At 44.7% G+C, this 24,234-nt stretch overlaps 1 protein-coding gene across 2 annotated transcripts in view; it reads right to left on the reverse strand.

Moving 5' to 3' along the window:
* Positions 1-1,608: 1,608 nt before the first annotated feature.
* LOC109922076 (vascular endothelial growth factor A-like) overlaps positions 1,609-24,234 on the reverse strand; it is a 29,490-nt gene continuing 6,864 nt past the window's right edge. Inside the window, exons 3-8 of one of the 2 annotated variants that reach the window (XM_020522103.2) lie at positions 17,432-17,453; positions 14,292-14,488; positions 10,279-10,358; positions 6,322-6,351; positions 6,129-6,194; positions 1,609-4,080 (exon numbers count right to left, since the gene is read on the reverse strand). In XM_020522103.2, the coding sequence (XP_020377692.1) occupies positions 4,041-4,080; positions 6,129-6,194; positions 6,322-6,351; positions 10,279-10,358; positions 14,292-14,488; positions 17,432-17,453 (435 nt within the window). In that variant the 3' untranslated portion in view covers positions 1,609-4,040. The remainder of the gene's footprint in view (positions 4,081-6,128; positions 6,195-6,321; positions 6,352-10,278; positions 10,359-14,291; positions 14,489-17,431; positions 17,454-24,234) is intronic. The other variant, XM_048618384.1, reaches the window with a different exon arrangement.

A 24,234-nucleotide genomic window follows, 5' to 3' on the forward strand; every position in this document is an offset into this window, starting at 1 on the left:
AGTTGTACCTCTATACTGAACTCCCCTTTGGCCAGTTCCCTTCACATCTCTTCCTGAATTCAGGGAAGGAAGTTTGGACAGGTTGGGCATGAATCTATTGGAGTTAAGAATGAGAGGTGATCTCATTGAAACATATAAGATCTTGAGGCGACATTTTCTCTTAAGAATCGAATCCCCACAGTGTGGAAACAAGCCATTTGGTCCAACAGTTGCACACAGACTTTCTGAAGAGCATCCCTCCCAGACCCATCCCCCTACCCTATCCCTGTGTTTCCCATGGCTAACGCACCTAAGCTACACATCCCTGAACACTTTGGGGCAACTTAACATGGCCAATCCACCTAACCTGCACATTTTTGGACTGTGGGAGGAAACCAGAGCACCCAGAGGAAACCCACACAGACACGGGGAGAACGTGCAAACTCCACACAGACGGTCCCCGAGGGTAGAATCAAACCTCAGTCCCTGGTGTTGTGAGGCAGCAGTGCTAGCCACTGAGCCACCGTGCTTTTGGGTGGCGGGTGGGGGAGGATGAAAACTGTGAGAAATAACATAAAAGATCTCCCCTTCAAGACATGAACAAGGAGATTTGTTTCTCTCTCAAAAGGGTCATTTGGTTGTGGAAATCTCTGCCCCCAGCACATAGTGGAGACTGGATCATGGAGTCAGTCATTGAATTTAATCAACGCTGAAATAGATTTTCAATAGACAAGGGAATGAAGAGTCATTGGGTGGAGGCAGGAAAGTGGATCAAAGATCCACTATCCGATCAGCCACGATTGTACCGAATGGTGGATTTTTGAGTCCTTCACACTTTGTACGAAAAAAAAGAGAAACAATTCCTCTGCTCAGACCCAACAGCATACCTCAGCCAGAGCTCAAAAGCTGCACCAACATAGCACATAGAAGTAGGTTCTCCCATTTTAAGGATGTGAAACTTACAGAAACCCGTCTGTCATCCATCTGGAATTGTATTTGAACTTGATTACCGGCTTACAGCCCCCCGGTTGCTGCACCGTCACCACAGCTTACAACACAAATTGGCTTGGCAAATGTCAAAACGAAGGTAGACCTCTGGTGTAACGGGCTGTCTTGCTCTGGTTCTGAACCAGAAGCTCCAGGTTAAAGTCCAACTCTGGGAGCAAGGAGCACGTGCTCATAAAAACAAACAGCTGGAACACCAACTTGTAAATCCTTCCAATACCAATGACAGATGGCAAGAGCGTGAGAGCTTCTAGAAATTCCTGGTCAGCCATGGGATGAGGAGAGGTTGGAGCTGTCTACCATCACCATTCATAACTCTGGACCACAATAGTGCAGGATTATAATGGAGCAGGAGGTGGCCATTCGTCCCATTTCATGCCATCACGTGTACGTATACATTCCCACATCACAGGCTCCTTTTGGTGGTGATGGTGATTGGAGGAAGGAGGTTGGCTGATGGCTGGTGTGAAGCAGACAGCTGCCAACAACATGGAGTTAATTCCCCTTCTGGCTGACGTGCATTTGGAACCTGCCCTTCGTGGAACTTATAACTTTGTAGCTCAGACTTAACTTTAAGAGAAGAATTGAAGATGACTAACAAGTATATAATCTTTCTCCCCCAAATTAGAATTAGCAATACAGAAGTTTTTATTTAGAAAAAGCATTTTTATTGCATATGTCAGAGTAGCTCAACCTTCGCCTTGGGGTTTTTGAGATAGAACGATAAGTCCAAAATATCAATTAAATTCCGCTGCACAACAAATGTGTGCAGAATTTTAGGGGGTCGCTTGCAAGAAATGCCAATGGTAATCATACTCGAAGTCAACTACAAGGGAGGATGCAAAAGCTTTGTTTGGAAAGCTAGCAGTTCTCTTACAGTCACTGCAATTTCTCAAGAAAAGGGCTAGAGGACCCAGTAGGAGACACACATTTGAGGGCTGTTATTGTGCAGTGGTAGTGTCCCTACCTCTGGGCCAGGAGGTCCAGGTTCAAGTCCCAACTGCTCCAGAGGTGTGTCATAACATCTGAGCAGGTTGTTTGGAAAATATCAAAGGCACTAATTTGGCCTCAGCTGCAGTATGATGTCCACACTGTAGGAATGATGTGGAGGGATTGGGTAGGGTGTGGAAGAGCTTTTCCAACAATGGTTCCATGAATGAGGAACCTTGGTTATGGAGGATAGATTGGAGAAAAGTTAGGAGTGTTTTCCCTGGAGTAGAGAAGACAGAGATTTAGTAGAGGTTTTCAAAATCATAACATATACAGAAGCTGGCATAGGCCATTCAGCCCTCAAGCCTACCCTGCTATCCTACAAGATCACGGCTGATCTACCCCAGGCCTCAACTCCTCTTTTGTGTCAACTGCTGAGCCTTCAACCCCTTGATATTTCAGAAATGTACTTCCTCTAAATGATCCAGCCTCCACAACTCTCTGGGGTAGAGAATTCCAGACATTCGCCACTCTCCAGGAGAAGAAATTCCTTTGCATCCCAGTTGTTATCCTGTTATTCTGTAACTATATCCCCATAATTCAAGATTCCCTCATCAGTGGAAACTGTTCTCACTCTTGAAACTATGGTGAACAAGAGGGCACAGATTTAAAGTAAATCAGTAAAATAAGCAAAAAAGCAACAAGGAAAAGATTTTTCACTCAGTGAGTGGTCAGGGTCTGGAATGCACTGCCTGATGCTGTGGTGGAAGTAGGTTCAGTTGGACTGTTGTCATCAGAAAACAAAGAATTGCAGGATTGTGGGAAGAAGGTGGGAGAATGGCTGCAAGTAAACTGCTCAGAGGTAGTATAGACAAGAGTGACCGAAAGGCCTCTTTCCCACACTGGAATAATTCTGTGACAGATTGCAACAGGTGTCACACTACAAATATTTCAAATCAACCTGTTCAGAAATGTTATGACACATCTCAGGAGCACGTGGGACCTGAACATGTGCTTCTTGGCTCAGAGGTAGGGATACTACCATGATGTCACAGTATATGCTATATAAACACACACACACACACACCCCCCACCCCCCTACAGGTCAGCACACCTACAGCTACACCCCAGCACAAATTAGTGACTAGGGTCACCTGAAAAGATCAGATAGAACACAAGTCGTGGGGCTACTTCCCAGGTTGTTTTAAGAGGTGCCTTTTGTAATTATCCATTTATCACACGCCTCTGTGGGATCTTGCTGTGTGCTCATCGGCATTTCCTGCGGGTCGGTGATTAGGCTTCAATCCCTTGCCTCCAAAGCGACTGAGGAAATGACCTGAAGCTGCAAAAGGTGCTAAATAATTGCAAGTTTCTTCCTTAGATATATATAAAAAAAAAATGAGGGGAATTCCAGATCAGTTTAAAAATACAGACACACGCAATTCCTCAACTCGTGCAGCTCATAAGGTTTCTGGATTAGAGTTTTAAAATAGATCATGCTGAGTGAATATTCTGTTCAAAATCACAATTAAAAGAAGAGTTATTCTTTTACTGTTTCCAGTTAACAGTAGGGAGCTGTGTTCCCTAGCGAAAACGTGGTGGTCAGGAGCTCTGATAGAGATACTTTCCAAATCAAAATGGGTCTGGATGCAGGAGATCGGGAGAAACTGCTCCCACTTGTGAAACGAGAGTTTAAAGATTTAAAAGCCAAGTTTTGGTAAATGAAGCAAAAAGACAAAAGTCTATTTTCATGCAGCGATGTGGAATGCACTGCCTTAAAAAGGGCAGGCTTGGTTTCAAATTTCAAAAGGGCATTTATAATGATTTGAGAGTAGGAAGAACGTGCAAGGTTACAGGACGAAGGTAGGAGAATGGTGCTAGGCAAGATGCTCACTCGGAGAGCCAGTGCAGAGTCTGTGGGCTGAAAGGCAGCAACCCCCCTGCACTATGCTTCTCCCTCTCGGCCTCCTCCCCCTTCAAAAATGAGCAAATTCCAGTTCACTCAGACAGCTGCACTAGGAAAGGCAGCCACAACAACGTCAAGAAGCTGCCAACGTTGCCCGTCATTGCCGCAGCTCCGCATTCAAAATGTCTCTCCACGGTTCAGTGATCTCGCAAGCCAGGCCTCAGGCTGCTTGGAGGTGCCTCCGCCTCGATGAGGGGCATCTGACAGAGAGAGAACAGAAGAGGGAAATCAGGGTTCAGTCCACACTGCTTCCACCCACTTACCAGGTTTTGGTTACAGCGACAGCTACGGAGATGATGGCATGGTGGTAATGCCTTGGCCTAGTAATCCAGAACCTCAGGCTAATTTGAGGAAAGACAGATTTGAATCCCCTCATGGCAGATGGTGAAATCCAAACTCATAAAAAGAAAAATCTAGAATAAAATGGTAGCCATGTAACTGTTAGCAATTGTCATAAAAAGAAAACCCATCTGGTTCACTAATGGAAATCTGCTGTCCTTATCTGGTCTGGTCTACATTTGACTCCAGATCCACAGCAATGTGGATGACTGTGCAAAAGCCTATTTTTTTTAAAAATTCATTCACGGGATGAGGGCATCGCTGACCAGGCAGCATTTATTGCCCATCTCTAATTGCCCAGAGGGCAGTTAAGAGTCAACCACATTGCTGTGGGTCTGGAGCCACATGTAGGCCAGACCAGGTAAGGATGGCAGTCTCCTTCCCTAAAGGACATTATTGAAACAGATAGGTTTTTCCTGACAATCGACAAAGGATTCATAGTCATCATCAGACCCTTAATTCCAGATGTTTATTGAATTTGAATTCAAATTCCACCATGGCAGGATTCGAACCTGGGTCCCCAGAACATTATCTAGGTCTCTGGATCAACAGCCCAGTGATAATACCACTAGGCCGTCATCTCCCCCTATAGGTAACGAGGGGTGGGAAATAAATGCTGGATAAGCCAATGACACCCATATCCCATTAAAGAATTTTTAAAAATAAAGCTAGTCAGCGATAGTAACCGTAACAGCAATCATTCATTTTATACAGATCCATCCGCTTCACTAATGCCCCTTTAGGGAAGGGGATCTACTGTTGTTACCTCATCTGCCCTACACATGATCCAGACCCACAGCAATATGGTTGACTCTTGACTGCACTCAAATGGCCTAGCTAAACACTCAGTTATAGAGTCAGAGTCATACAGCATGGAACAGACCCTTCAGTCCAACCAGTCCATGCCAACCACGTTCTCAAACTAAACTAGTCCCACCTGCCTGCATTTGGCCCATATCCCTCCAAACCTTTCCTATTCAGGAACTTATCCAAATGTCTTTCAAATGTTGTAACTAAACCTACGTTCACCACTTTCTCTGAATTCATTCCACACACGAACGACTCAAATGAAATTGCCTTTTTTAAAATCTTTCTCCTCTCACCATAAAAATATGCCCTCTAGTTTTTCCACCCTGGGGAAAAGATCTTTGCTATTCACCTTATCCAAGCCACGCTCAATTTTGTAAACCTCTATAAAGGTCACCCCACAACCTCTTACGCTCCTGTAAAAAAAAACTCCCAGACTATTTTTATATCTCAAATCCCTCCATTTACATCCTGGTAAAAATTTTCTGAACCCTCTCCTGTTTAATAATATCCTTCCTATAGCAAGGTGACCAGAATTGCACACAGTACTCCGAACAGGTCTTACCAATGTCCCAATTCCTATACACAAAGGTCAAAGCAATGTAGGTAAGCATGCTAAATGCCTTCTTAACCACAGTGACACCAATGATCCCATGAAAGACTACAAAGAAACCACCTTTAGGGAGGAAAAGAACAGGAGGCCATTCAGCCTCTTCAAGAATAGGTAATGGCTGCTCAATGCTCCGCCATGTCCATGGATACCCTTGTGCAAATGATAATCTGGTTCCCATAGTAACAAAAGCAACGAGTAATGAGAACATTACCTGAAATCACATTAAGCTGTTGGCCTGGGAATTGGCAGTTCCAAAGTGCAGGAACTGTGCTCAATGAAGCACAGCTTCTGACATTCAAACAGCAAATAAAAATGGTCATAGGCAATTTAGATAAGAGCTGTTTAAAGACTATACAGATATAATCACCCATTTGCTGAGTGTATCTGGAGACAGCATCTCAATTCAAATTATGTGTCGCTCACAGGCGTGGTAACAGAGCAAGTTTTTACCCTTCACCTTCAGTACATAAACAATGATTATACACTCACTGGTTAAGCTCGGGCACGTCTTCTATCTTTGTCCGTCGCCTCTGACCTTTCCTTTTATTGTTTCTCCTGAAAAAAGGCAAAAAAGACTCATCTCTTGAGCAAAAGGTCACAAACATTCACGTTATAAAACAGTAGATGTTTCACTCTGGAGTCCCAGAGCTAGTTTTTCTGGAAACAGGAATCCTTCCCATACCTGTTACCTTTCAATCTCTTCCGTCGTCGTCTAAAGAGAAAGAAAGAGAGAAACAAAAAATTCAGACTGATATTATTTCGACGGTGCAGAAAGAGGCCATTTGGTCCATCATAGCTAAGGGGGTGGGGGGGGGAGGGGAGGAGGATTTTCCGAAAAAAAAAAATGCCCGATTACTCCCACACCCTACTCTTCCCCCCAAAACCCTGCAAATTAGATTTTATTGCTTCATGGGACATGAGCATCGCTGGCAAGGTCAGCATTTGTTGCTCATCCAAATTACCCTTCAACTGAGGGGCTTGCTAGGCCATTCCAGAATGCAGTTAAGAGTCAACCATTTTGCAGAGAGCCTGGAGTCTTGTGTAGGCCAGACTACGTAATATGACAGATATCCTTCCCCAAGGCATTAGTCAAACAGATGGAATTTTATAACAATTTCAGTTTCACGGTGACCATGTACTGAGGTCGTCTTTGTCATTGTCAATTCTAGATGTGACTTTATTAATTGTACATAAGTTTTATTTATCCACTTGTGAGTTGTGAGTGTTCTGTTTGGTCCAGCAGTTATTGTCTGTCCCTAGTTGTCCTTGAGAAGGAGGTGGCAAGCTGCCTTCTTGAACCACTGCAGTCCGTTTGCTGTAGGCCATTAGGGAGGGAATTCCAGGATTTTGACCCAGCGACACTGGAGGAACAGCGGCATATTTCCAAGCCAGGATGGGGAGTGGGCTTAGGGAGGAACTTGCAGGTGGTGGAGTTCCCATGCATTGACTGCCCTTGTCCTTCTAGAGGGAAGTGGCTGAGAGTTTAGAAGGTGCTGTTAGAGGATCTTTGGCAAATTCACAGTGATGATTTTGAACCCATGGAGCTCCAGATGACCAGTCCAGTGACATTACTATTACCGACTGTCTCCCCAAATTATAGAATTTGTCCAACTTCCTTTGAAAAGTCACTTCTGAATCTGCTTCCAACACTCTCCAAGGCAGTGATCATAACTCACTGTGCAAGAAATTTCCGGTGTTGAGGAAGCAGGAGGGACTGCAGAAGGACTTGGTCAGACTAGGAGAGAGTGGGCAAAGAAGTGGCAGATGGAGTGCAATGTGGGAACTTGTGAGGTTATGCACTTTGGTAGGAAGAATAGAGACGTAGACTATTTCCTAAATGGGGAAAGTCTTCAGAAATCTGAAGCACAAAAGGGAATTAGGAGTCCTAGTTCAGGCTTCTCTTAAGGTTAAGAGGCAGGTTCAGTTGGCAGTTAGGAAGGCAATGCAATGTTAGCATTCATTTCACGAGGGCTAGAATACGAGAGCAGAGATGTAGAGACCGTTTAAGGCTCTGGTCAGACCACATTTGGAATATTGAGAGCAGTTCTGGGCTCCATACCCAAGGAAGGATGTGTTGGCCTTGGAGAGGGTCCAGAGGAGGTTCACAAAAATGATCCCAAGGATGAAGAGCTTGTTATACAAGGAGCAGTCGAAGACTCTGGGCCTGTACTCCATGGAGTTTGGAAGGATTGAGGGGCATTTGAAAGTTACAGAATACTGAGAGACCTGAATAGAGTGGACATGGAGAAATGTTTCCACTAGTAGGAGAGACTAGGACTTGAGGGCTCAACCTCAATGAAGGGATGACCCTTTAGAACCGAGTGAAGGTGGAATTTCTTCAGCTAGAGGGTGGTGAATCTGTGGTACTCATTGCTGCAGAAGGTTGTGGAGGCCAAGTCATTGAGTGTATTGAAGACAGAGATGGATAGGCTCTTGATTAGTAAGGGGATCAAGGGTTATGAGGAGAGGGCAGGAGAAAAGGGTTGAAAAGCATATCAGCCATGATTGAATGGCAAAGCAGGTTCAACAGGCCAAAAGACCCAATTTCATTCTATATTTTATGGTCTTATTCCTCCTCTGCTCCTTTTGTTAATTATTTTAAGATTTGGTGCGCTCCAGTTTATGACCCTCTAGCCATTAGAAAAAAACATTTCTCCTTATTTACTCGGATATCAGAACCCTTCATGATTTGGATCATCTCGATCAAATCACATCAACTTTCTCTGCCCTTTAATTAATCAAAATCCCACACAAATGGAACAATTTCTAAGAAAGGAGGCAGACAAGACTTTCAAGGCCTTCACCACCAGAATCTGCTCAGAGACAGACCGAGCCAAACAGAATGGAGAGGTGGGCCACAAATTCCAAGAATGATCCAGATTCCATTGTTGCCTCTATGGATAGTGGATTAGCCCAAAGCTATAGCACGGGTGGTGATTACAAACTGGACTCTGTGTTCCTGGGCAGATCAGGTAGAACCTGTCCAGTGACCACTGCCAGAGAGATGTTAGGAGAGGGATGGATGGACCACTGTTATGAGAGAGGGGGAGCATCAATAGCCCAGTGATTTTCTTGATTTGATTTATTATTGTCACATGCACCTAGGTACAGTGAAAAGTTTTGTTTTGCGTACACTACAGGCAGAACATACCATACAAAGATCATGGAGTGACAGAATAGAGCAAGGACTACAAAGTTATGGCTACAAAGATGATGCACAAACAGCAAAGTCAACAATAGATTTGAAATTTGAGAGGTCCATTCTGAAGTCTAATAACAGCAGGGAAGCAGCTGTTCTTGAACCTGTTGGTATGCGTGTGTTTAACTTCTGTATCTTCTGCCCAACGAAAGAGGTTGGAAGAGATTATAACTGGGTCTTTGATGATGTTGGCTGTCTTCCTGAGGCAGTGAGAAGTATAATTGTAATTAGCAGATGGGAGATTGGTTTGTGTGATGGACTGGGCCGTGTTCATGACTCTCTGTAGTTTCCTACAGTGTGAGTCAGTTCCCACAGAAGCATGGAGGCCTATAAATTTCTGAATGAATTTGATGGAGTTGACAATGTTTTTTCTTGTGGGGGGGGGGGGGGGGGGGGGGTGGGGGGGAAAAAAAGAGGGGAGCATAATTAGAAGCCATCCCCAAAATTCTGAGGAAGGGTCACTCGATCCAAAACGTTATTTCTGATTTCTCTCCACAGATGCTGCCAAACCTGCTGAGATTTTCCAGCAATTTCTGTTTCTGATTCACAGCATCCGCAATTCTTTTGGTTTTTCGATGAAGGTAACACATGGGATGTTTTCCTTCACTGGGCAAGGTATTGAACACGAGGATAGGGATGGAATGCTCAATCTGTACGAGACACTGGTTAGGTCATAGATAGAGTTGTGTACACAGTTCTAGTAAGTGCATTACAAGAAGGATGTAAACACTGAAGAGTATACAGAGGAGATTTACAAGAATGTTTGTCAGGACTGAAAATTGTGATGAAAGGTTGGAAGGGCTGTTTTCTTCAAAACAGAGGAGGCTGAGAGGCAACTTAACTGAAATATATGAAATAATACAGGGGCTTAGATAGAGTGGACAGGGAAGACTGAATTCTCATAGCAGTAAAAGTCAATTACCAGGGGTCAAAAGTGTTAGGGTGATTGGAAGAAGGATTACACGCGAGAAAGATCTTTATCCCCTCTCCCCAGAGACTGGTGGGTGCCTGGAATTCGTTGCCAGTTTGGCAACACTCATCCCACTTGAAAAGGACGAGACACCGGAAGCAGTGTAACTCTGTAGGGCTACAGAACAGGCACTGGAGAGTGGGATGAGAACGGGCAGCTACTTTATTCAGAAGGCACAGATACAATGAGCTGAACAGCCTCGCTTTCTCAGCTGTAATATTTTTCTGGCTTACAACGGAAGATTTAGACAAGGAAAGACTTGGAAGACGCTTCAAGCATTAAAAACTGGCATGGACTGGTTGGGCCGAATGGCCTGTGCCATACATCCTGCATACACCTACGTAACCTGCAAGAATCCACACCCACTGAATAGGCACACTATTGCATTCAGCCCCCATTCAGGTACATCCACACCCCATGTGGGGGGCAACATGAAATCTGGTTTAGGTCAATTTCAGCCCAAGACTCACCGACATTCACAGCTGCTGTGCTCAGTGAAGATTTTCTCCTCTTGGCTAGTCACATGGTCCAAAGGTTTCAATTTAATGACCTGGCAAAGATTGATGCAAAATGATTCACTACCTTAAAAATGACAGGTGAATTATTGAAATGATTAACAACAATAAAGTGGCTCAGTTAACTGAGCAAGTCACTCAGTAAATACTCCAGGAAGCTATTTATAGAATCCAGAAGCTCTATAGTGTGAAAGCAGGCCATTCGGCCCACTGAGTCCATGCTGCCGCTCTGAAAAGTGTCTCATCCAGACCCACCCCCCTACCCTATCCCTGTAACCCTGCATTTCCCATGGCTGATCCACCTAGCCTGCATATCCCTGAACACTGAGCAATTTAGCACGGCCAATCCACCCTAACCTGCACATCTTCAGACTGTGGGAGGAAACTCACGCAGACACGGGGAGAACGTGCAAACTCCACACAGACACAGTCGCCCGAGGGTGGAATCGAATCAGAGTCCCTGGTGCTGTGAGGCAGCAGTTCTAACCACTGAGCCACCGTGCCACACTTTTTCTGGATGCAGCCATCACTGGCGAGGCCAACACATTCCTAATTGCCCTTGAATCGAGTGCCTTGCTTGTCCATTTCAGAGGGGCATTAGAAATCAACCCCATTGTTGTGGGTCTGAAGTCACACGTTGCATAGACAGGGTAAGGCCCATTCTCTTTCTCAAATGGACTCTTGTTGCAGTGAGACTAGCTTTATATTTCATCAATTTATTAATTTTATTAATTGAATTTAAATTCAACTGGCTTTGTTGGGATTTAGAAACGTAGAAACGATCACACATACGAGACGTAGCCACCAGCAGAAGGGGAACTCATGTCCGACAAACTTGTTGGAATTCTGTGTGGTGGTGACACAGTAGGATAAGTAGAAGGGGAAGCAGAAGTAATATATTTAGATTTCCAGAAAGCTGGTGATAAGGTATTGCACATCAGGCTACTTAATAAAAGGTAAGAATTTGGTGATGATATATTAGCATCAAGGATTGGTTAACGAGTACAGTTATACAGCACAGGAACAGACCAGTCCAACCAGTCTAGAAGACACCATTGAGACAAAATGGATATTTTCAGGATGTCAATCTGTAGCTAATGGAGTCCCACAGGGACCAGTGCTGGGGCCACCATTATTTACAATACATACAGGAATTAATTGGATCTGAAAGATAAATGTGCAACAGCCAATTTTGCAGATGATACGAAATTAGGTTGGAAGTGGTGAGCTTGTTACAGAATCTGCAGAGATACACAGACAAGCCAAGTGAGAGGGAAAACACTTGGCAGATGGAGTATCTTTTAGGAAAATGCATGGTAATGCTCCTAGAAGAATAAAGGAATGGAATATTATTTAAAGTGGACAAAAATTGCAGAAAGCTACAACAAAAAGGAGATCTGTAGGTGAATCACAAAAATGCTAGCATCCAAGTTCAGCAGTTAATAGGGCGAAGGCAAATGGAATGTCGGCTTTTATTTCAAAGGGAATGGAATATAAAAATAGGGAGGTCTTGTTAATAATACGGTGTAAAAGTTAGACGTCACTCAGAATGTAATGAACAGTTTCAGTCGCTTTATTGAAGAAAAGATATACAGGCATTGGAGACAGTCCATTGGAGGCTTACACCAGGTGTGGAGGGATTTTATCAGGATAGGCTGGAGCTTAGAAAAATGAAGGAAAGACAGCCTTTACCGAAACCTAAAAGATTCCTTAGGGGGCTTGATAGGGTAGATGCGGAGAGGGTGTTTCCTCTTGTGGGAGAGCCTAGGACCAGAGGGTATCATCTCAGAGAAAGGGGCTTATCATGAACGACAGGGACGAGGAGGAATTTCTTCTCGGGATAGTCAATATGGGGAGTGCTTTACCACAGAGGGCTGTCAAGGCTGGGCTGTTCAGTGTATTCAAGGACGAGATAGACAGACTTTTAATCTGTACGGGAATCAAGGGTTATGGGGAAAGGACCTGAATCAGTTAACTGATTCCTCTCCACAGATGCTGCCAGACCTGCCGAGTTTTTCCAGCAATTTCTGTTTTTGTTTATGGGGGAGGAAGTGGATTACCAGATCAGCCATGATCTTATCGAATGGCAGAGTAAATCTGATGGGCCAAATGTCCTACTTCTGCTCCTACGTCTTCTGGAATTCGAAGGCATGACCCTACAGCAAGAGCCTGGCCCTTAGGACAACTGATCCATAGACTTTACCAATAGTACACCATTTCCCCACCAAGAGCAATGGATGGGCAGTGAACTGACTGGCACACCATACAGACCCACACCATTCCCTTCAAACCCCCGGGTCTTAAAGATTACCCATCTGATTTGTCCAATTTTCTCTCCTGAGGAGGATTCTAACTACTTAATTCTTGGAATAATGTGGAAATGCCAGTGTTGGACTAGGGTGGACAAAGTCAGAAGTTACACGACACCAGGGTATAGTCCAGCAGGTTTATTTAAACTCATAAGCTGCTCCTTCATCAGAAGGCTTAGTTCTTGGAAGTCTTGCATCAGACAAGTGAGCACATGCAAGAACCGGTGTGCTCCCTGAGTCAACACGAGCATAGCTTGTGGATCAAACCCAGGACTCTTGCCCATACTGTCCTCTGCACCAACCCACTGCATCAGATGAAACCCATATCCTTAAAAAAAAACTGATGTGAATATGGAACTTGTTCCTGTTGCATAATGGAGTGTGTCAGACCAAGTCCCATCAAGGGTTAACTGCAAAAGTCCGTGATGTTATAGAAGGAATCAACAGAGATTTGAGTCACAGGATTCCAAGAGAAAATAAGATGTCACCAAGTCAATGTAGGGCATGGCTTCCCAGAGTGAGGCTCTGGACTCCAAGTGGGTGAAGTAAAATTTTGAGGTGGAGTTTAGTTCTGACAGTTGTGACCCCCACTCCAACAAGCCCTCACTCCCACTCTTCACCAAGGGGAACTAAATTTTCAAGCCTTGAAAATGAGACCACTATTGGGATAAAGTTTGGGAAACATTGGTATTCTCCTGGCTATTGTTTCTTTGTAGAGTTAGAGTGTCTTATGGCTGGCAGTCTTTCAAGAGTTATTGAAACTATTCCAACATAAAACAGCAACTGATACTTAATTCAATAGTAGAGCAGAGTTGATGGGCCCTAAACAGCCTGCCTCCGCTTCCTATTACACCACAGGGAGTGGTTGAAGTAAATAATACAATTGCATTTAAGGCAAAGATAGACAGACAACTAGAGAGAAGGCACAAGAGAGTCACGATGCTGGTTTTAAATGAGAAAAGAGAGGAGGATGTTTGAATGCGGCATAAAGGCTCGTATAAACTTGTTGGGCTGAATGGCCCATTTCAATGTCCTATCTTCCAGGAAATTTCTCTCATGGACTCTGTCTCACTAACTACTAGAAGTGTGGGGCTACGCTTCTTTTCACTTCAATGTCGAAAGAGGAGGGGTGACCTGATATAGGTTTACAAAATTATCAGGGGGGCGCCTGGATAGTTGGAGTCTGCCCCCACCCGAGGAAGAAATGTTAATGACCAGGGGACGTAGGTTTAAGGTAATAAGGGGTAAAGGAAATTTGAGAGGCAAGTTTTTTTTTAGAAAAGAAAACACTGAGGGTGGTAAGTACCTGGAATATGCTGCCAGAGGTGGTGGCAGAGGCAAGAACGAGAGCAAAGTTTGACAGATACACGAATAGGCTGGGGGTTAGAGGGATACAGAGCACAGAGGCAAAAGGTTTTTAGTTTAGAAAGGAGCCATGTGTTGGCACAGTCTTGGTGGGCCAAAGGGCCTGTTCCTGTACTCTTCCTTGTTCCTTTTCCATTGGATATTGGAGTACACCCAGGAGCTACAGTGGGGAGGTAGATCCAAACAGCACTCCCTGCTGTTTCTTGGTTGGCGTGCGTCTGCTCAACCTGGTTGGGAGCAGCACGGACAATCGATAAGCGTGTGCCTGCTGGGCTGCAAATCGCCGTTTCTTACCTGTATCGTTACGTTGTACATCTCCCGTACCGTGCACCTTAATTTCTCATCGCCACAGCAGCCGGCACACCGTAGGAGAGGTACGCAGGAGGGTTTGAAGATATACTCCGCCTCACTCGGATACTCTCGAACAACATCCACCAATACCTCAATGGCCCGACAGTGGCTGCGATTCCAAACCTCCTCAAACGGCATCACTGAAGGCAATGAGAGAAACGTCAGCAGCATAGCAACCGTTGGCTTTGGAACTCGGTCAGATTATTAGGAAAATCGGCCAATGACAGGATGAGTCATTCCTGGATGGACCCCATCACCCAGTGAGAGTTTCTGATTCAGACTCATTTAGTCAAATTAAATACATCATTGTTTGCAAGGTTTACCCAAAGGCTGTCCACTATCTACACGTCAGGAGTGTGATGGAATACTCCCCACTTGCCTGGATGAGTGCAGCCCCAACAACACTCAAGAAGCTCAATACCATCCACTACAAAGCAGCCCCCGCTTGATTGGCACCACATCCACAAGCATCCACTCCCTCCACCACTGACGCTCAGTAGCAGCGGTGTGAAACATCTACAAGATGCACTGCAGCAACTCACCAAGGCTTCTTAGATACCCTGCAAGTTCCCCTCTGAGCCACACACCACCCTGACTTGGAAATATATCGCCGTTCCTTCTGTGTCGCTGGGTCAAAATCCTGGAATTCTCTCCCTAAGGGCATTAATAGAGGGTCCCTAAATCAGAGTGCAGAGGTTCAAGATAGCTCACCACCACATTCTCAAGGGCAATTCGGGTGGGCAATAAATGTTGCACCTACATCTAATGAAAGAGTATTTAAAAATTCAAAAAGGAAAAGAAATGTGCAGGTTTGCTTTGATTTGATTTATTGTTGTCACATGTACCAAGGTACAGTGAAAAGTTTTGTTTTGCGCGCTGTACAGGCAGATCATACCATACAAAGTGCATCAGGGTAATAGAACAGAGCGAGGAATACAATGTTACAGCTGCAGAGAAGGTGCACAAGGAGCAAGATCAATATTAAATTTAAAATTTGAGAAGTTCATTCAGAAGCCTGATAAGAGCAGGGAAAGAAACTGTTCTTGAACCTGTTGGAACAGGCATTTAAGCTTTAATATCTTCTGCCCATTTGAAGAGTGGAAGAGATTATAACTGGGGTGGGAGGGGTCTTTAATGATGTTGGCTGCCTTCCCGAGGCAGTGAGAAGTGTAGATGGAGTCAGTGGATGGGGGGTTGGCTTCTGTGATGGTCTGGGCTGTGTTCACAACTCACTGCAGTTTCTAACCGTCCTGGGCAGAGCAGCTGCCATACCAGGCTGTGATGCACCCAGATAGACTGCTTTCTATGGCAAGTTATGGAGAGGAAGCTAGGGAACGGGACTAAGTGAAATGTTCATTCAGAAATCCGGTGCAGACAGGATGGGCCGAGTAGCTTCGTCATGCACTGAAACAATTCTGAGATTCTGTAAAGGCTTCAGTTCCCCAAAACAGCTCTCTCCTCCTTAAAACCTACCTTTTTGCTTTGGTTTTTACGCACCAATCTGAAACGTTTTCTTTACCTCAACGTCAATCTTAGTCTGATATACTCTGCTATAACGTGCCTGGGGCATTTTACAAAGTTATTTATAATTGCTTGTAATCCAGGAACGCAGAACGGTGAGCAGTTAAATCAACCAGTGATGGTCTTGCCATTAATTTATTGCAGTTTACATTTAAAACAGATTAGAAAAACAAAGGGTGCAGGAAAGGGGCTTATTTTGGAAAGGCATTAGCAATGTTTGAGGATATTATGCAAGACATTCTTAAAGCTGTTCCTGTAGATTTATCCATTGCTGTTTTTCACCTAGAGTGAGGATAATTTAAAATACAGCGTTAAAAGAAATGCATGGTATTTTAGTTTTGTTAATACATCTGTTAACATTTGAACAGTTAACTGATAAAAGTGGTGCCCAAAATGCTCATCCTTACAAACACTCTCCCATATTATTAAGGATCCAATGTGCAAACATTCCCTTGTACTTAAGAGCAGATATTTTATACTGTCCAGTATTATATTCTGGTTTATGTACAAGTTGACTTGCGAACGTACTCGGAACAGAACCCGTTGATAACCCCAGGATTGCCTGTATAATTTTAATAGTTTAGCGACTACTTGTTTTAAAACGATATTTACATCCCCCGTGATCACATTGATACAGCTGACAGGAAACTAGATACACAGCCCTCACTGAACAGGAAAAAGCACAGCAGAAATTGTTACACAGCAACACGTATAATCAGGACAACCAGCTGGTGATGGAGAATCGAAGGTGATTGTTTCACCGTGACTAGGGCAAAGGGGCAACTTAATACCAGATTCATCGCACAGACTGCATTACCTGAAGGGGGTAGCATTGTTCCCTCGACTAACTATTCCAGAGGAGCAGGCTAACACTTGGAGATGAGTTCAAATCCACATTTCAGAATTTAAACTCAAGTCCCAAAAATCTCAAATTGGAAACTAGCCATCAGTCATGGTGACCATGACAATGGTCATCAATTACTGTTAAAACTCAACCAGCTGGGGAGGGTAATCTGCCATCCTTACCTGATCTGGGCTACACGTGACTCCAGACCCATAGCAATCGGTTGGCTCTTAACTGCCCTCGGAATTGGCCTAAGCAAGTGACTCAGTTCAAGGGCAATTGATTGGCAACAGATACTGGCCTTGCCACATCCTATGGAGGAAAAGTTCAGAACTGATTTGGTTAAATCCATTTTGCAAGGTGTCCTGAAGCTTAAGAGGATTTTTGGGTAAAAGTTTGTTGCCATGTAATCTCCAGCTCACTTCAGTGTCACTCCCCAGCTTCTCCCCCCATTTCACTCCCTCTTCTCCATTGTAGATCGCGGCTTGGTTAACTTATCAGTGTTTAATTCATTGCCTGAAGGGTAAATCTCAATGTATTTGAGGAGAACGGATATGTGGCAGTTCCACAATGCTGCTCAGACTGTTCTAGAACCACAAGAGCAAAGAAGGCAGTCGTTTGGTCCATCAAACCTCGAGCACAGTCAATTCATTTCACCCCTGCCTTCGCCCTGGAATTAATATCATAAACAGGAAATATCTCGTTATCTGCAGCTTACCTCCTGGAGTGTATTTAGACAGCTGTAAGAGAGAGAGAAATAAATCAGCATTTCATTTATAAAAAATGCCCTCCTCCCTCTTTCTAGCAACGCAAAAGAAGTTGTGTTGAAACCAATCAAAATGTTGGAGCTGCTTTAACTTAATTTTGCACACTTTGTTACACCTACTGGATGAGAGCGCCACTCATTGATTTCTCTCCCCTCTGTCCTCCCCAGTCTTCACACAAATTTTAAAATTTGTATCGCCCCCCAGACATAAAGGTAGATCAAGCAAAGGTTGGAAGATGCACAGGGTTCCCAACTTCCACTAGATGTATTAGCTGCCTCATAGTGTTAGGGACCTGGGCTCGATTCCACCATTGGGTGACTGTCTCTGTGGAGTTTGCACATTCTCTCCGTGTCTGTGTGGGTTTTCTCCGGGTGCTCCAGATTCCTCCCATAATCCAAAGATGTGCAGCCTAGGGTGGATTAACCATGAGAAATGCAGAGTTACAGGGATAGGGCAGACGGAATGGGCCTGGGCGAGATTCTCTTTGGTGGTTCAGTGTGGACCTGATGGGCCGAATGGCTTGTTTCCACGCTATTGGGATTATACGATGAGAATCTCAGACTCCACCTTAACTTGGGCCGTTTGAAGCAGCCATACTGATGCAAGTGTCATACTCTGAGGAAGCAAAATGTTTAATACCGGCCCAGACACTTTCTGCTCCCTGCGAAAGTGTATAATAACTTGCTGTATTAAATATCTGTTGGATCTCTCAATACCACATTATCCATGCCTATTTTCTTAGGTTAAGGGAGGATAACAAGTATTACCACATCAGGTAAATATTGTCCCGAATGGAGGCAGAGGTTGGGCAGGATGGGGAAGTAGCTAATAAACTGGACAGGAAAGAGAAGTTAAAAACCACAAATCAGATCAACGATAACCTTAAATAAAACAAAACAAACGCAGACTCAAGGGACCGAATGGCCTGCTCCTAATTCTTGCGTCCAAACTAACCAAGAAATAATTTATTCTAATTTTAAATGGCAGCTTTGGTTTGACTCCTGGATGTGCTCAGACCCTTCTGTTGGAGGTTTCAAGTTTCAGTTTCTGGAGACTCCAAGACTATTTTGGGGTTTTGGCAATCAGAAAACAACACCGGGTTATTCCCAGATCTTCAGAAGCTCAGCCACATTTTGGCTCAGGACCGAGTCCCAGAAGGCCAATGACCTCTCAGTATGAGACGACTTCCCCCCGTGCCTCGTGGGAAAGCAAGACCTACACAGGGCCTTGAGAATCACTAACCCTGTACTCAGCATTTAGATCAAAGTTCACTCCTCCCAAACTTCCCATCGAAACATTGGACTGGTTTTGTTTTTTTTGTTAAAAAAAACACTCCTGTCTGGTTTCTAATTGTTTCCACGGTTACCCACAGTTGGGATTTGATGAACTGTCACGTGGAAACTTTCCAAGACAAGGACAAAATGCTCTTGGCTGGAGAAACAAAGACAAAGACAGAGCTTGCTCCTGATGAGATTGGGGAATCTAATCTGTGGCATTGCGAACACAGATGCAGAGAGTTCTTCACTTATCTGGGGGTTGGGGAGCAAGAGGGGAGACTGAGGGAAAGGACATAGGGTTTGGGGAAGTCAAACATTGAGACATACTCTCTCACACACAAGAGTATAATCATTTATGAAATACTACTGATTTTGTGGTTGCCCTAACTCAGTCAGGGAAAAATCCAGTTATTAAAAAATGATACTTGGAAATGTTCCAACTTTCAAAAACAAATTCATTCATGGGATGTGGATGTCATTGGCTGGGCTCAGCATTTATTGCCCACTGAGGGGGTAGCAGCGAGGTGCCTCCTTGAACCAATGCAGCCCTGGTGCTGTAGGGTCACCTGTAATGCCACGAGGGAGGGAATTTTTAGGAACTTGATCCAACGACACTGAGGAATTGTGAAATATTTCCAAGTCAGGACGGTAGGTGTATTGGATGGATCTTGCGGGAGTGGTGTTCTCATGTATCTACAGCCGTCTTCTTTTCAGATATTAGTGGGTTTGGAAGGTGCCCTTTAGAGAGCTTCACCTGTGAGTTGGTGAAGTGCATCTTGTACGTGGTACACATCGTGTACTTCAAACTGGAGCTGCAGTGGCAGCAATCAGAATCCCTACAACATGGAAGCAGGCCATTCGGCCCATCAAGTCCACACTGACCCTCTGAACAGCACCCCACCCAGAACCAAACCGCACCCCTCTAAGCTATCCCTGTAACCCTGCATTTCCCGTGGCTAATCCACTTAGCAAGTGGACAAAACAGACAATTTAGCATGGCCAATCCATCTAACTGCACATCTTCGGATGGTGGGAGGAAGCCTGGAACAAACAGGGGGAGGTGATGGCCTAGCAGTATTATCACTGGACTGTTAACCCAGAGACCCAAGAAACATTCTGGGGACCTGGGTTCAAATCCCACCTCAGCAGATGGTGGAATTTGAATTCAATACAAATATCTGGAATTAGGAGTCTAATGAGACCATGAACCCATTGTCAATTGTCAGAAAAACCCCTCTGGTTCACTGATGTCCTTTAGGGAAGGAAACTGCCATCGTTACCTGGTCTGGCCTACATGTGACTCCAGACCTACAGCAATGTGGTTGACTCTGAACTGCCCTGTGGGCAATAAATGCTGCTTAGCCAGCGATGCCCACATCCTGTAAATGAATAAAGGAACCCATACAGAAACAGGTAGAATGTACAAACTCCGCAGTAACAGTCACCCAAGGGTAGAATTGAACCCAGGTCCCTGCGGCCATGAGGCAGCAGTACTAACCATTGTGCCACCCAGTACACAAGACGCAGTCAGACTAGTATACGTTCTTCATAAGTTTTATTGTATCTTCCTTCTAGGAAAATTCAGATTCTAGATGGGATACAGGGATCATGAAAGAGAGCAAGGCAAATGACAAAATTCCTAGACAAGTCAGTGACAAAGAAACACCGAGGATCTTAATGAGGGGACAGAGGGACGGAAGGAATAAAGCACCAATTTCACTCTTTGAAATTTCATCTGGAAGTGACAACCAAAGGCAGAGTTCTACATCAGGACAGGGACAGCAGCCAATCACAAGATGAGGAGCTTAATTTCCACAGCTGACTATTTTTAAGCTGGTTGCTGCTTTCACTTTTGAATTCCTCTCAGTGCTATTTTGACAGGCAGCATCTCATTTTAAATAACTCTACAGGAAAAGTAGCTTCTGGGTGTCAGCTCACGTTCGTAATCCTGGCCACAGAGAGCTGTGAGGCGGTGCAGAGTCCTAGTGCATATTTAAGGCCGAGATAGATAAATTCTTGATCGACTGGGGTTAAAAAAAAAAGAAAAGAGGGTTACAGGAAGAGGGCAGGAAAGTGGACGTGAGGAATGTTAGGTCAGCCATGATTTTATTGAATGTTGCAGCAGGCTCAAGGGGCCGAATGGCCTACACCAGTTCCTTATAATGACCTCGCAAGTACCTGTAGGGAAGGGTGCCTGTGGTCCTGGGGACAGAATTCCCATCTATTCTTCCACGATCCGAAATCTAAGGCTTCCCTGGGACATTACAGTGACCATCTTCCTCGCTGGCATTTGACTGTGCATTAACTGGGGAAAAAAGGGATCTAAACATCAGTAGCCTTTCCTCATCCACAAACCAATGGAGTATACCAGGAAGCATTCAGTGATCAGTCACTCATTTTTGAAACCCACAGCCTTGCGACTTTCAAATCCCATTTCAGAGATGGGTTCGATCCAGAGGGTATTTTTGAGTTACAAGGGTAGGTTGGAATTTTCGCCCCCCAACCCCGGAGTGTAGGAGGCTGAGGGCTGACCTTATAGAGGTGTATAAAATCACGAGGGGTATAAGTAAGGTGAATAGCAAAGGTCTTTTCCCTAGGATGGGGCAGTTCAAAACTCGGGGGCATAGTTTTCGTTTTAAAGTGAGAGGAGAAAGAATTTGTTTGAGGGTGAATGAACTTACTTCTGCTCTTAGTTTGCACATTCACCCAAAACCCAAACGTTGGACAACTTAGTCATTTTTCACACCGTGTGAGCTTGCTGTGCACAAATGGGCTGCATCATTTCCTACAAACTTAAAAGATATTTCAATGGTAGTAAAACACTTTGGCTCCTATTACCTGTACAAATGGATCCAGATACATCAAACCGAGAAGAGAAGGGGCTTGCTAGCAACATTCAAACCACAGAATGCATACAGTGGAGATAGAGGCCATTCAGCCCATTGAGACTGCACTGACACTTTGGAGGGCATCCCACCCAGACCCCCCATAACCCCACATTTCCCATAGCTCACCCAATCAACCTGCACATCCCTGGACACTATGGTACAATTTAGCATGGCCAATCCACCCTGACCTGCACATCTTTGGACTGCGGGAGGAAACCTGAGCACTCGGAGGAAACCCACGCAGACTCAGGGAAGAACATGCAAACTCCGCCTCTCATGGAAAGAATGAAATAATTAGCGTTCTTTTTTAAAAGCCTTGAATTAAAAAAGTGAAAGAACAGAAAATAATTTTGAGACAGTGGCCAGGAGGTTGTTGGGGAGGGAGCTGAATGCAGAACAACGCCACCATTGCATTCGGAAATGCGAGTTTAACAAGTACGGTTGCAACAATCCAAGAAGAAGCCAATACAATGAAATTTGGACGTGTGAAGGCAATGGGAAGAGAGACGAGCTTGTCAGCAACACAAGGGGAACTGAGTGCGTATGGGTGTGGCAGATATACTATTGGGCCAAAGAGTGGAGCGGGTTGATTCTGTGACTTATGTTTCACCAGAGGTGGAAGGAGCTGGTTTGAAATTCCCACAAGATGTAAACGTTTGACGAATTGGAAGATTGTGGATATTCGGGTCCCAACCTTTGAGATGGGTTGCCATCCCGAAAAGGATCACACAATGTTCAGTGCTTCCCCCAGCATCAGGTTTTCCCTTTTTTCGCATGAAATTCACATGAGCCGCAAGTTACAGGGGGAAAAGAAAAGACAAAAAAGGAGAAAAAAAAAGCTTCCTTTTAATAACAGGCCTGAAGGAAGAGGATTTGGCAGCATGGCTCAGTGCTTAGCACTGCTGCCTCACAGCATCAGGCACCTGGGTTGGATTCCAGCCTCGGGCAACTGTCTATATGGAGTCTGCATGTTCTCCCCATGTCTGTGTGGGTTTCCTCCCACAGTCCAAAGATTAGCAGGTTAGGGTGGATTGGCCACGCTAAGTTACCCCATAGTGACCAGGGATGTGTAGGTTAGGTGGGCTAGCCATGGGGAATGCAGGGTTACAGGGATAGGGTGGGATGCTCTTCAGAAAGGTCATTGTAGACTCGATTTATCCAAATGGCCTGCTTCCACACTGTAGGCGTTCCATTCTAATGAAAAAAAAGGACTTGCATTCACACAGCACCTGTCACAAAACCAAGTCAGCCCAAAAGGGTTTGACAGGCCGAAGAGCCGTCACTATTGCAACATCACACACACAGTAAGATCCCACACAGCAGCAACGCAATTGTGACCAGGCCACCTCTTTTAGCAGACGTTGGACAAAGGATAACTGTTGATCAGGACAACAAAAGGATAACTCAACTGCCAGATCTCCCTACAATGTCACAGAACATGCCGAATGACTGTCTGTTCGGCTGGGTGGGCAGAATCTAGGGTGGCTCATGTGTGGAATGAACTGCCAGAGGAAGTGGTGGATGTAGGAACAGTTACAACATTAAAAGGACATTTGGATAAATACATGAATAGGAAAAGTTTGGAGAGATATGGGCCAGGAGCAGGCAGGTAGGACTAGTATAGTTTGGGATTATGTTCAGCATGGACCGAAGGGTCTGTTTCTGTGCTGTATGACTATGATTCAGCGGGCAGTGCAGCACTCCCTCAGCACAAACCGAGCATCAGCCCTCACCCCAGCCAAGTCTCTGGAAAACGACCTTGAACCTTCAGGCCACAGAGTGAACAAAACACAAAAGGGGTGGGGGCAGCTGTGGGAAAGAGCAAAGTCAGATTCTAAGGCTGTTTCTAGCAGCATGTACGGGACACTTCAACCTTCACAGCTCCCCTAAATTTTAGAAATCCCTTCTCTTTGCCACACCAAGTTTCACATTTTCATTTCTGTGCCCATCAACACCACATCGGTACAATTGTAGCGCACGCGCACACTCAGATGCAGGAGCCAGACACTCGAAGATAGAACCATTAATATTAGTGAGAGGGAAACAGACACAGAGACATTTGTATTGATTGCAAAATTCAGTTTGAAGAACAATATTTTTTTTCAGTCAGCACAAAATGCAAGTGCAGATTTAAACAACTGCTGACTGAATCTCAGCTACATTTTCCTCACCGGAAGGTGCTGACCTGTTCAAGCCAAATGCATTAGACACAAACCCAGGGGCACAAGCTGTTCCCTAGCCACTTACTTTTATCTTCCTCCCACACCCCTCTCATTTATAAAGACTTATGTTTATATGGTGCCTTTCCAGAAACTTCGAACCACCCAAAGCACTTTGCAGGCAATGGAGTGCACTTTGAAGCACGGTTGCTGTGGCAACATAGCAAAACATGGCAGCCAATTTGCACACACAAACTCCCACAACTGTAACAGTGACCAAACTGTTCTGTTGGTTGAGGGATAAATGATGGCTAGGAGACCAGGAATAAATGCTTACTCTTCTCTGAAATGACACCATGGGAACTTTCATGTCCAACAGGACCTCAGTTTGATCTGGTGGTACCTTAAACAGTGCAGCACACTTCTGGTA

Source organism: Rhincodon typus, chromosome 39, assembly GCF_021869965.1.
Source record: "Rhincodon typus isolate 14 chromosome 39, sRhiTyp1.1, whole genome shotgun sequence".
In the NCBI taxonomy this organism is placed as follows: Eukaryota; Metazoa; Chordata; class Chondrichthyes; order Orectolobiformes; family Rhincodontidae; genus Rhincodon; species Rhincodon typus.